The sequence below is a fragment of the Rattus norvegicus genome, chromosome 13 (assembly GCF_036323735.1).
Source record: "Rattus norvegicus strain BN/NHsdMcwi chromosome 13, GRCr8, whole genome shotgun sequence".
Classification (NCBI taxonomy): domain Eukaryota; kingdom Metazoa; phylum Chordata; class Mammalia; order Rodentia; family Muridae; genus Rattus; species Rattus norvegicus.
The window spans coordinates 96,148,591-96,162,394 of NC_086031.1; the positions used below are offsets into that span (position 1 = coordinate 96,148,591).

Consider the following 13,804-nt stretch of genomic DNA (forward strand, 5'->3'; position numbering starts at 1 on the left):
ACAGCAAGTGTATTATCTTGGAATATTCACTCTTAAAGATAGTGGGCTTTAAGAGGAGTATCTTCCTGTGAACTGAGTCATCTCACACATATTTTATACCGTATACACTTTTGTCCTTTTGTGATAGACGATGGATATTTCAGAGAGAGAAAGTATAAAATCTGAGGGTCAACCCTTAGTCCCCCATGCTGTGCCCTGCAGGAGGTGCTCCCCAGTGCCGGTTGGCTCTGGCGTGCTCCAGGGCTTGGTTATAGGCCTGTGGAAGTATGAGGCTGAACTTTTGGGAGTCAGGATCTAGTGAGGGTTAGGTTGTGTGGTCTGTGTCGTCAAAGGTGTTGGCGGTCCCCCTCTTTGGCTCTTACTGCTGCCTGGCCACTGTGACATGACCAGGCTTCCCTCTGCTGTGATGCACAGGGCTCTCATGATTATGGTCTGAAGCCGCAGTCCACATAAACCTCTCCTCCTAAGTTGACTTAAGTATTCGGTCTCCTCAGCGTTGGAAGACTGACTAGCACATTCTGCTACTTAGAAATGAGACTTGCAAATAAGCGGAGGCTTAGTTACTCAACAGAAGGGGCGTGGGCCTTCTCCACTGAGCCCATTTAATGACCCCACCATCACTGAGTTTCCATCAACGCTGTTAGTTAAAGGGGTCCCAGGAGCATTCTGGGAAACAGAAACAGGTTGCTTGCTCCCCTATGGATGGGAACACAGAAGAGTGGGCAATCTTCAAGTTGAAGACCAAGTGTCTTCAAGAGTCACCATTATGGAAACAGGGCGCAAACCTTCTTCATGTGATAGACTAGGTAGCTGGAGAGGAACTGGCAAAATAAACACAAACCTCTCTGGGTTAGGTATTGTGTCTTTTTATTTCAAAAGAAAGATACCAAGAAGCAGAAGAATGAAGCAGTTAAAATCAGCAAAGCTGCAAAGTAGGAAAGGAGCTAAAAGGGAGACAGATCTGATTGGGTGACAAAATCATTTTAGTGCAAACCCCAGGATCCAAGGCTAAAAGCCTAAGTCACAAGTTCAACTCCAGCAGCTTGCTGACCCATCAGCAACAGGGCTCAGCCCTTTCTGCTGAATCCTAGCTTTGCACATTCTGGACAGATCATGCACATACATGTTATATTCCAGGGTTACATGAGATTGCATGCAATTCACACATAACATCATTGGAAGGCACTGTATTGTGTAGCAGAAACCGCTACGTTCTGGCAAGTCTTCCTAGGGTGGATCACAAGTGGTCCTCCACGTGAAATCATTAGAAACTTTGGTGCCAAGCTCTGGCGCTACCTGATCCTACTAAGCCACCCATCTTGCCTTCTCGCCCTCTCTTCTGTTTCCCCCTCTTAAAGCATGTGCCAAGCTTGGATGACGGTGTTACTTGATGACGAAATCGTATTTTATACAGACTTTCAAAATTATTTCAGTCAATCAGGCAAAAACTTACAATAAGTTATGAAATCTACAGTAAGTTGTGGCCAGTTTCCTCTCTCCTGGATTCTAGCAAGGCCTATAATCCGTAAGATTCACTGAGATAAGGTACACAAGGCTGTAGCTAGCAAGTGATGTAGAATAAAACTTGACTTCTAGAAGTCTGACCTCAGTGAAGCTGCCGCCACACCTGACTTTAGAGTATCTAAGTCCCAGTTGGCAGACTGCAAATATTTATCATCCTTTACCAAGGAGAGCAGATCTGGGCATGTCTAAAGGACGTAAGTGCGTATTTCCAGTATCTGCCACAAAGGAAGAGGACATGAGACGAAAAGTTCAGAGTGTTCTGTAAGAAAAGGGCTCCGATGATACATCTGATCTCTAAGACGGACTGTTCTAATCCCACCCACTGTGCTATTCTAGTGTGTTTTTTGGTAATATCAAGTTGAGGTCTGAGAAGGAAAATCTATTTAAGGACCTAAATCTGGTTCTTTAGCCAGAAAGGGTCATCACTGAATTCCTAAGGGCTCAAAAAAACAAAAAACCCCACCAAAACCAACCTACCAAAACTCAAAACCAAAACAAAGAAAAACCTCTCAAAAGAAAAACAGACAAACCAATCAATGTTAAAAACAGCTTTCAAGTCACACACTGGCCTATTCATTCTGACTGCCAGAGCCTTTCCGGAAAGCACAAAGGAAGCAGCTGGCTCGCATCGGGTTGGACCTTCTCTCATGGGTCAGGCCCTGAAGTGCTTCTAGCTGGAATCCTTAGTCAACTGTCTGAAGTTCTGTTCTGGATGAACCACAGATGCAGCGGCCTTTTATCTTCCAATGGGGACCCCGGAGGTTCAGTGGGTGGCTACAGATTACAGGTTGCCTCAAAAGTACCCCAGGCCTCTGTTATAAACATGTATTATATAAATATTTTGTATCGACTACAGACACCTGTAGAAATGGAAAAGCAAGTCTTGTCAACAAGAAATGGATGTCCACACACAAACCAAGAAAGATTCTGAGAAAAAGTACACTAGTAGGTCAAAATGCCCAAACGTATCATCTAGGCACCTATCTTAAAAAGCAAGCAACGGGGCAGGTGGTTGTGGCGCACACGCCTTTAATCCCGGTGCTCAGGAGTCAGAGGCAGGTGGACCTCTGACTTCCAGGCTAGCCTGGTCTACAGAGTTCTAAGATACCCAAGGCTATACGGAGAAATCCTGCCTTTTAAAAAAAAAAAAAAAAAAAAAGACAGTAAATGAGGGATCAGAACACTTAAACAGTATCAGAGGGGGGCCTGTCAATTAATTGCAGTAAAGCTGGAGTTTAAAACGGAGGCAAGGAAGGATCGTACTTTGTATAATAAAAAGGGTAGAGGGGGGCGTGTACTGTCACCTTTTGTCAGTTTCAAGCTGCTAGTGACACAGTACACAGCTGGCTCACAGGAAACAAGCATTCACAAACGCCGCTGAGGTGCATTCTCCCTAGGCAAAGAGGAGGGTAAGATAGCGCTCACAGCAGCTCAGCAATCAGCTAGCCTAGAAACGGCTCACAAAGCATGAGAATACATGGGACTTTCTACCTAGCTCACTGGAGCACAGGTCTGAAAAACAACCCCCGGAGAACACGGGTCTTTCTGACCGCACATGCTTGTACTGAAGCCACCAAGTTGTCCCCAGTGTTTCAGCTTATGAAAGCACACAGCTAACGACCAATGCCTGATCTCAGAATGACAGACCATCTGCTCTTACCTCTTTATTCATAAATAGAAGAATTTCACCAATCATGATCTAGCAACTTTAAACATTGAAAAGCTGCTCTTTAAGATCAGAGAGAAGGGGGCTGGAGAAATGGCTCAGCCACTAACAGCACTTTTTATTTATTTGCAGAGGCTCCAGCATACAAAGGGCAGCTCACTACTGTCTATGACTCCAGTTCCAGGGGATCTGATGCTCTTCTTCAACCTCCAAAGGCAGCAGGCACATGTGTGGTGTAAAGATATGCAGGTAAAACACCCATATGCATAAAAAAAATAATTCTGTTTCTTGGGTGAAATACACACTGATCATAGCTAGAGGATAGGGGGTGAAGAAACAACTAGATGTCAGAAGCAGAGGGGACCTGATATACGAGTAACCTGGCACAGGGCCCCAAGTCAACGGCTGGCTGCCTCAGGACTCACATTTAGAGTAAAGCAGGAGCACAGAGAACAGATACACATCTGAGATGTCTCGCAGGAACCATAGATGCCCAAGTTCACTGTTAGGAACTTGGTGTCCTGAGTAAGTAGACAAACTCCTGAAACTGTTCTCTGCCCCTGCAGTAAACAGAAATCGTATCTAGATTTTAACCTGCTTTCCCCCCCAATTACCTTCCTCTGAGATATAGTTCTCCCAGGCAAAGTGCAAAGCTGGTACCAGGTTGGTCCCCAAAGGGCTAAGCCAGCTTGGTTGTTTTTCTCCTGATACACAAGAGAGGCCTGGTGGCTTCGGCATCAGGTAGGACTTGTGGTTTTAAGATTGTTAGACAATCCCCCAGAACAGACAGACCTCAGAATTTGAGAATCAAAAAATATTCGGGGAAATCCCACAAGTTAAAATATCAAATGTCAAAACTTGCCTGTTAATCTAGGTGAAACTTGGTGGTGGGATGACAGTCTTGTATGTCTCTCCTAAAACAAGTTTAAAAATCTTAAAACAACAAACAAACAACAGAAAAACTTTAAAGGAAGGCTGTGTAGACAGAACTGACTAACGATTGAATTTTGTTTTCTTAGGTACTTGAAAACGGTCCATGTGTTACATTCACCTCCTGGTAAAAACTGCATTTTGATTTTTCAGTGGTAGGGACCAATCCCCATACATACTATGCAATCCCACCGCAACTGAGATGCCCCCAGAGCTAGAAAATATGTACACCATATTAGCCATATCTACTGACAACACCATTTACTGCCTGTATTAGACACCTGTCTTTTTTTCTTTTTCTTTTGAAGGAGTCTGTTATCTATTGCTAAGGAAATCTTCCTGGAATCAAAAGGGGACAGGTAAAACAGACTGAGAGAAATGAAGCACACAGACATTTCTGATTTTATCAGCACAGACAGCCCTGTTCTCTCTTAGCTTAGTACATGTTTTAGAAAAGGCCTAGTTTGGTGAACTTGGCAATACTCTTGAGTTCCCTAATTCAAGTGAGTCATGGACTCTGCTACCTCTCAGTTCTTGCCTAGGTCCCTAATCAAGTTCCTCCTATATCCAGGAATCCTAGGATTCTAGGCCAGAAAATTCTAGAAGTTCTCTATTGGAATACCCAGTAAGCTTCAGAAACTAGGGAACGGTGACTGATCTCTGGTTCAAACATTTAACCCAAGCTTCAGTTTTCACTTATTCTACACGTTTAATGAGCAAGCACTGGAAACCTACCAGGGTTTATACAACAGAGCATCTCTAGCAGAAGGGAAAACCATTTCCCAAACGTCTCCTCCTCACATGATCCAGACTTTTAGCTTTCAACAGATACAACCAACGACTGTAGAACGTTCTATTTAATCAAGTCACAATGACCAAGTCACTTTCTACCCTTTCATTCAGTGACTGCTGCTTTACAAATGAACACAGTTCACGCTTGGAAAGACTTTCAAGCTCACATTTTTACCCCAAAGCCCAGTTTCCCTTCTGCAAGGTGACTATTCATTAGTAGAATACTGACAGAAGGCACCTGTCCCATAACCCTGTGAACTCACTGTTTCACTTTACTTTCTCTTCTAATTAACTCATCAATCTTACAGTTCGAACGTGCAATGTTTCACTGTTCCAACATTAAGATATTAAGACAAAATGGGGGGCAGGCCTAGAAAGCCAGCTAAATTGGAAGCACGCTTCCATTGCAAGCACAAGGTCACCAGTTAGATCCCAGAACCCATGCAAAAATGCTGGGTGTGGTGGTACAAGCCAGTACACCCAGCAGCAGGCAACAGAGACAGGAGGATCCCGGAGACTCACTGGCTGAATTTGTGGCCCTGTCTCAAAGGACATGGGCGTCAAGGTTGAACACTGGTTTCTACAGGGATATACTCATCTTATTCATCCACAAAGAGGTTTTAAAAAGAATCTTGGTACTTCAAAAAACCATTACGAGAAACCTAAGAGAACAAGATTTAGTCCACAGCCTATTTTGATGTTAGGAACAGAAAGATTGTATCCTATCCCCACCCTCAACCCCAAGAATATTTGGCATAAATAAATGGCTTCTCTTGAGAGATTGCTAATTTTAGCTTCTTAGTCAAACAGTTGTATGCTTAACAAAAAACAATTCCTCTAAGTACATGTTCTCTGCGATCTTCACATAAGTTACTGACCAGAGTAACTGCGGTTCTTTAAAATACAGCAAGTTTTGACTTAAAGAAAAAACAAAACAAAACAAAACTGAACTTATGAAGGAGTAAATGGCTCTAACCAGAAAGTCAGAGGTATCAACTCCAGTAAATTCTTAGGATCCTTTTCTATTTCTCAGAGCTCTGGGGAGATGATCAGATACCAATTGTATTGAAAACAAAAAATGGCGCACTCAGGAACAGGTTTGAGTTTGGAAGTGAAAACTAGACTGTCTTTAGGAACAGTGGGTTTTCTAGCATGACAAAGGGACAGGTGCCCCCTTTACGATCTGCATTTGTGTCCCTCTATACTCGAGTTCCTTTACACTCTGAGACATGGTGTCAGTATTATGTGTATGACCTGCAGCACTTTACTGGTTTGCTTTAGACAAAGTTTCTCTATGCATCCCAGCCTGACCTCAGATCCACAATCCTCCTGTTTCTGTCTCTAGGATGCCGGCTTACAGGTACATCCACAGGACAAGAGACCATCGTAAAGGGCTTAACAATTCTTATGGCAACGAGAAGAAATGCCAACACGTTCTGAAGTTCACCTTTGCAAGACCTGAACCATAAAAGCACGAGTTCTCAGCATCACTAAAAAGATGGATAAAAGTTAAGAGATAGTAATTTTAGCCAGGCAAATGAAAAGAAAAACCAGCTGTTGTTTTCACATCAGTGGGCAATAGAGTGGTTACAAACGCCAATCAGTACCAGGAACAGGAAGTACACAGAGGATGCAGAGGCCCGAGATAGAGACTGGGGTCTGCTTAAGGGGGCGGGGGGCACACAAACACACACTACACACACACACACACACACACACACTCACATATATACACATACATACACACATGTACATACACACAGACATACATACACATGCATACAGAGATATACACACATACATATATACACACAAACATACATACACATGCACAGAAACATACACACAGACATATACACACATATGCAGAGATGTACACACATAAACACACAAACACACATATACACAATTATATACATACATACATACACACACACACACACACAACATACACAGAGAAACACACCCACACCCCACACGATTGTTGTACTTCTAATGACATTACAGTTTGAAAATAAACTCAAAAACGACACTTTATAATATAGACAAACGTGCTGAGGCATATACACATAAAGCCAATTTAAAAAGATCACTGTAGATGGTACAGACTGCTACATTTAAAGTCAATTACTTGGCAATATTCTTTAATATGAAAATCACACAAAGAAAAATGAACTGTGTAAATGAGGTGAACTATATGTGATCCGTGTTATGGAACAAAAAATGGAGTAAGCCATTTCCCACCATCTTGACTTAAAAGACACTGTCAGGCTGAACTGAGACAGAAGGAATGTAAGACAGAAGGAACGCATGGCACTTCCTGCAGTCAGAAGGCAGAGATCACCATGCATCCCCGTTGTGTCATTCACTATTCCTGACTTGGATGAAATCTTTAAAGAACAGTGACGTGATGTGTAAACTGTAAACAGTGACGCCTTGGGCTTTATAAGGTGCTTGTTTCATGGTTTAGAATTAACACATTCTTTCAGAAGACCATGTAGTGTCACAAACCAGAAACAGTATACACTGCAATTTTATTTTAACCGCACAGATGAAGTCGCCGTGTAGGAGATTTAAATGGAACAGTTACGGTGGTAACAGCAGAGAACTGAAAAGCTAAACAGGAACCACACCTGCAGCATGAGGATTGAACATTCATCAGTGTTTCATCTTTAGTTCCGATTGACACATGATGCTCGTAGATTTTAAACAGACTTTGAGATCACGGTTACTACTCTGAAGGGATTTCAGCACCACGCTAAGGCTTGTACATTCAGTTTGTTTGCTATGGACTTGCTAGCCATTCACAGAGTGTATTGTAGAATTGTCGCAGGTCAGATCACAGTGTTGAGGAGAGCAGTGCCTTCCTGTCATTAGAGAGAATCCCTAAACTGTCCTCAGCTGAAGACATTCAGCACACAGAAGCAAGAACCCATCGTCACAGTATGGTTCCAGGGGGACAGTTCTGGGAAAGTAACTCGAGCTTGTGTTTCCCATTTGAGTCACTGAAATCTCTAACAATGACACGCAGGACTCTCCTGCTGTGTGACAGTGAATGTACAGAAGAGTCCACGTAAGCCTCCAGGGCAGAGCACGTGTAGTCATGTGGGACAACGCAATACGATGGAGGGTACGGATACAGCATGAGTCAACAGCGGTTCTTTTTCGTTTTTCTTTTTTTTTTCTTTTTTTGTCATTTTACAGACATTGTGTTAAATATTAGACCAAGGCACAAAACGTTTAGTGCATAAACCAGCTTCTTTTAGGACTTAGCATTTGACCTTAGCTTTCTGTCTCACTTTGGACCATTTATAACCAGTACTCTACCTACTACAGACTACTTAACCTTAGCAACAAAAAGAAAAGTGACTTTTGATCAGATCTGTAAGGGATATGACACATTTACACTATCAAAGTAGTTGCATAATCAAAAGTTCGGCAGCAAATGAGATGCCTACCTCTTTTCGAGAACAACTGACAAGCTTGCTGCATCTTTAATGCCTTTACTATGTCTGCAAGACAATGTAGAAGGGGCAGAAAAACAGCCAGAGTTGGATTACAACAGCTCGTCCCTCACACTTTAATCTAAAAATGAAGTAAGTTTCTACAGAAACAGAAACTCTTAACAACAATAAAAAACCAGTAAAAACTCCTCTTTCAAACATCTCTGCAGCGGTGTCAACTGCAGACTGCAGGATGTAGAAAACTACTCTCATCAAGGTTCGCTTTACAGCTGAGACACATGAAATCTAGAAAGCAAATCAAAGTGGATTCTATGTTTTAGTAAAAGTTGATAACCAAAGATTCCAAAGCAAATATGGCACATTAATAACTCAAGCATAGACCATGATGGAGAGCCAGGAGAATCTTTGATTTCCTAGATTTTCTAAAAAGCTAACACTACAACACAGAATCCCTCCCTTATTTTAATCTTGCCAATTATAAATTTCAATAAAGGGGTGGAACATATCTATCACATGTGCGCTCTCTCTCTCTCTCTCTCTCTCTCTCACACACACACACACACACACACACACACACACACACACACACACGTGCTCAGGGTGTAACAGCATCGGACACTTCCTACCACTTAAGCCTCACTTTAGTTTTATTAAAAGGAAACTGCCAAACCCTCACAGGTTCCCTCTCCCTAGTGACTTCTGTGACCCTGGTTGCGGCCACCACTGACATTTCTTGTACTTCAGCACAACAAAGGTCAGGAGTGCTTCAAAGCCAGGAGCAGGCACCCAGACACCGCAGCACTGTGGGAACCTAGTGACAATATCTGCCAAATTCAGGGATCAGACGTTGGAGTTCCACAGTGAGACGTAATTCATGTGAAATCAGAATCATGTTTCAGGGCGTTGAAATTGTTGGTTAAAATACAAATAGTTGAAGACATGATGTAAAAGATGTAAGTGCTTGGTCTTGTTAACATGTTTACTGATTAAAGTCACAAAGTATCTCTCTTATAATTCATGCAGATAATTGAAGAAAAAAGGATAGTGCAGAAATTAACTTTAAATAAAAAAATGATTCCTTCCCTTCCTCCCACTTCCCTATATTCTACAAAATGTTTTCCCTGGGACTAGGCCTTGAAAGGGCCACTACATATTAGTGTGACGTGCATTATTGTCTGTAATTAAAAAAGCTAACTGTGTGGTGATTGTAATTACATTATAAAAATGTCCACATGCATATGTCTAAAAAAGGTTGAAAACCTACAGTAAATCTATAATAGAATGTTTTACATTTGACCACTGTTGGTTATATAGAAGTCATAGATTTGGTAAAGCATTGTAACAATTTAGGAAGGCATCTAAATCTTTAATTTCTGGACGGACTTTATGTTTTAAACTACAAAATTGCATGAAGGCTAACCCGAGAGGCTTCCTATCATTCTAAAATTCCTCCAGTGGGCTAAACATTTTAGGACCTTCCTTACAGACACCACCCTTTGAAAGCACATACAATCCCATTTGTTCCATACTTATGGTCTTAACTATGCACGGAATATCGAATATGATAGGAAGACAAACCTGAGAGAAACGTTTACAATGCAACAGCAGAACTTACTAAATTAAATTCTTCATCAGCGCCCTCTGAAAAAAACCTCTTAAGCCTTTTTCGTCTTTATTTTAGCAATGGATTATGGAAAACGTGCAGATTCATCTAGACATGAAAATATTTCAGTGCACGGTGATCTTGCCTGACGGGTTTAGTACTGCTAAGGGAACTCAAATATAATTCTCCATCCTGTGGTAAAGGTCAGAATAAAAGCAGCACACTGAGGGAACAGCTGATCGCCAGAGTCACTGTGTCTGAAGGCTTCCAGAGGTTGGCGGTTTTCCCTCCTGACTGTGTATCCATTTTCTTCTTACAGCTTAAAAATTTTGGGGGTTGTTAACAGTTGTTTGTAGGAATTTTTGTTTTTCTCCAGATTCAAGTCCTGTCCCTCCTTAGTTTGCTTCTTTATGCAGTATTCGACTTGCTCAGTTCCTGCCTGATTGCTATAACAGGGAAGAAATGGTTTTCAAAGTCAATATACCAGAAAGGAAATACAGAGGAATGACTTATTCCTGAGAAATCTTCAGGGTTGTGTTCAAACTCCCTCATAAAAAGATACAGAATTTAAATCTTCATTCATTCTTTAAAGATACTAATCACACATGACTATATCCACCTACCCCCTCCCTGTAGATTCAAGACAAAAACACTGGTTCTGTGGGCTCCTAAACAAGGGGAGTGCAATGGAATGGACAAGAGATTTATCCTAGAAAAAAATCTGCCTGTTTGGTATTCCACCAAATTCTACATTTGGCACTTAGAAATCTGTTTATTTTCATTTTCACAAATAACTCCAACTGCAAGAAAACAGCAGCTTTCCGACAACCTAAGCAAAGGCTAGACCCCAGGAGTGAGTGTGACGTCACTTGTGCAGCCGTCTAAGGGCCACATGCCAGGTACTTACCATCAATGAGCTCCTCCTTCAGCTTTGCAAGTTCTTTTCTCATTTCATCTAAAATGTCCTGATGTATCAAGAGAAAACACCAGGAAACAAAATGAACAAAAATCAGGTGATGTCTAAGCAGTTTCTTGTTCAGATAAAAGTTAGTCAACATCACAACATACAGTTCTTTCATGTGCATGCACCCAGAGGACAGTCTTGGGTAGTATTCTCCAAGTGCAGGGCCCCAAGTCCCTTTTGTAAGGCAATCTCTTACTGGTGGAACTCAGGCTAGCTGGCCGGGGAGCAGAGGGCACTACATGCCAACACGCCTGGCTAGCTGGGCTTCAGAGGTCAAGCTCAGATCCTTATGATCACCCGTAAGTGAGCACACTGCTGCTCATCTCCTCAGGGTCCCTACACCTGACACTGGATCCCACAGTTCCAATTCTGTTTGTAGAACAGAACTGGCCCTGGTGAATTCTGTTTGCATTATTCTGGCCTAGAAGATATGAGACAGAAAGACTAGAACAGTCAACCCTGTCTACCATTCAGATGGCTGTGATGCACAGTCCTCTGGCAGCTTCCTGAGAGGTGATACATACAACAGTTTCAATAGCTCTTGGCAAATTTGCCACCACATTTGAAGTATGGTAGTTTCTTGGTACCACAGCTGCCGAGGCCTACTTCAAGTACCTAACAGAGCAGGCACCGGCCACATAGCTGCTGAGCTCTTAAAATGAAGTTAGTCTGAAATGAGACGGACTGTGAGTGTGAACCATGCAGATTTCAGATTTAATATTAAAAACGTGTTGGGGCTGGTTCTTACAGAGGACCCAGGTTTGGTTCCAAAAGCTGCCTGCAATCCTTTGAACTTAGTTCTAGGGAATCTGATGCTCCCTTCTGGCCTCTGAGAGCAGAAATAATTCACTAAATGAAACAATTCAGTAAAATGTCAGACCACTGAGCATGTATTTAACTTATTTATATCACACATGTACCTGGTGCCTGAACAGACCAGACCAAAAGAGGGCATTAGATCCTCTGAAATGGTGGCTTGTAAGAGATGGTACTGGGAGATGATCTGGGTCCTCTGCCACAGGACCAGATGCTCTTAACTACTGGGCCAGCTCCAGCCTCACCTGGTTGTTTTTTTTTTTTTTTTTTTTTTCTTTTCTTTTTTTCAGAGCTGGGGACTGAACCCAGGGCCTAAGCGCTCTACCACTGAGCTAAATCCTCAACGCCCCCCCCCCTTTTTTTTTGAAGTGAGACTATCATTGTGAGTGAGAGAGAATGACACTGTGTCTTCTATCAAGATTTGTAGATTCAACTGTAGACAAATTTAAAAGGACAATGACTGGTGACAAACAACAGCTACTTTTGGAAGCATTACTCTCAAATTATGAGTGCTACACTGCTCACTTCAGGAAGAATTTAAATTCTCTTTTAGAATTCATTAAAGAAAAAGCTTTTCATGTACAAGTGAGGTTGATCAATGACTACTGATCTATTAAAATTCCTTTACTTTTGCACTAATCTTATTTTTATAAGTGACTTCAAATACAATCGCCGGTCAGAAGTTAAAGTGTTGCTTCCCAAACTGCTCCTTAGAAATCCTAAGTGTGTGAGAGTGCCAGTTTCCTTGCATCCTTGCCAGAATCAGATCTGTTCAGATTTGTCTGGCCTATTTTTGCCAGGATGCTCAGGGGAAGGTAGGAGCCCACTGATATCACAGCAAGCCTTGCCCTTACATTTAAGCTGAGCCTTGATGCTGGAACTCAAAGGGAGCTCAATGACCCAGAAAGGAGCTGAGATGTACCATATGGGACAACTATGGCCATTGACTAACTTGTCTAAAGTATTTGTATCTGTGTGAGCTTTCAGAGTAGTTCCAGGACCCGGGTGGAATTATAGGGGTACGGTTCCCCACTGCCCCCCTAAAAAACAAGTGTAAAGGAAGCTACCCTGAGTACCTACCTGCTTCAGCCTGTCATAGTCAAGCCCTTCTGTCTGGACCCCATTGGCACTTGGCTGTGAGGAAGGTGTGGATTTGGGTCTGTACAAAAGAAATTCCCAGGACAGATAAATTATATTTACAACATCTAATGAGTTTATAAGTAAATATAATTTGCCATCCCAAAGCCAGATTTAAATTCATTAAAAAGTTAATAGTCAAAATTTCAGGACTGATTAGAACAGGCAGCAGGAAACATCTTTACTTTCTCAATTTAATCATTTATATTACAAGAGAAAGGAGACAAGGGAGACAATACAGTGATACTCCTTTATGTAGAGTAGAAGACAGCACCCCCTGGCACCAGAGGAACCCAGCATGCTGGCCCTGGACACAACAAGGCGGCCAGCTGAAACCCTCAAGGCCCATACAACAGTCATGTTTGGTGCTTTTGAAATACTATATTATGTATTAAATATCAAGCAAATCAATAAAGGGAAAGCTCTACTGTCTTAAATGTTTAACAGATCAGTTTGTAAGTTCTGAGCCTCAGTTTGTAGGAAGAAATAATTTCATAAGCCTAATGTCTTAGCCTGTTTGCTCCATTTTAAGTATTAAACAAAAAAGCTGAAAACTGACTGGCTATTGGGTTAGAAGCATACTCTCTCTCAACCGACTCTAACCTACTCTAAGTCCATAAACGCACTCTGCTTTGAAGAAAAAGAAAGAAAATAGAATAAATAAAAACAAAAAATGGGAAATTCTAAGACAGAAGCTGTATGTCAGTTACAATTGAACTTTCAAAAATTTAGCTCTTATTAAAAATTTTACACAATAAAGTAAGTGTTAGGGATTAGGCATATTTGATAAATTCCAACACCAAATAAATCAGTCATGGCTTCCTCTCCAATCCTGGAAATAAGAGAAAATCCTCAGTAGGAAACCCAGAGCTTCAGTCGTTCACCTCTCCAGCTTCAGGTTTAGAACA

General features: G+C 41.8%; 1 protein-coding gene across 18 annotated transcripts in view; it reads right to left on the bottom strand.

Moving 5' to 3' along the window:
• Positions 1-846: 846 nt before the first annotated feature.
• Positions 847-13,804, bottom strand: part of Enah (ENAH, actin regulator) — a 120,405-nt gene continuing 107,447 nt past the window's right edge. For 15 of the 18 annotated variants that reach the window (XM_063272503.1, XM_063272502.1, XM_063272500.1 and 12 more), the window contains 3 exons: positions 12,840-12,918; positions 10,887-10,944; positions 851-10,425 (listed from right to left, as the gene is read on the bottom strand). In XM_063272503.1, the coding sequence (XP_063128573.1) occupies positions 10,388-10,425; positions 10,887-10,944; positions 12,840-12,918 (175 nt within the window). In that variant the 3' untranslated portion in view covers positions 851-10,387. Of the gene's footprint in view, positions 10,426-10,886; positions 10,945-12,839; positions 12,919-13,804 lie in introns of all 18 variants that reach the window. The other 3 variants (NM_001415736.1, NM_001401377.1, NM_001012150.2) reach the window with 1 other exon arrangement.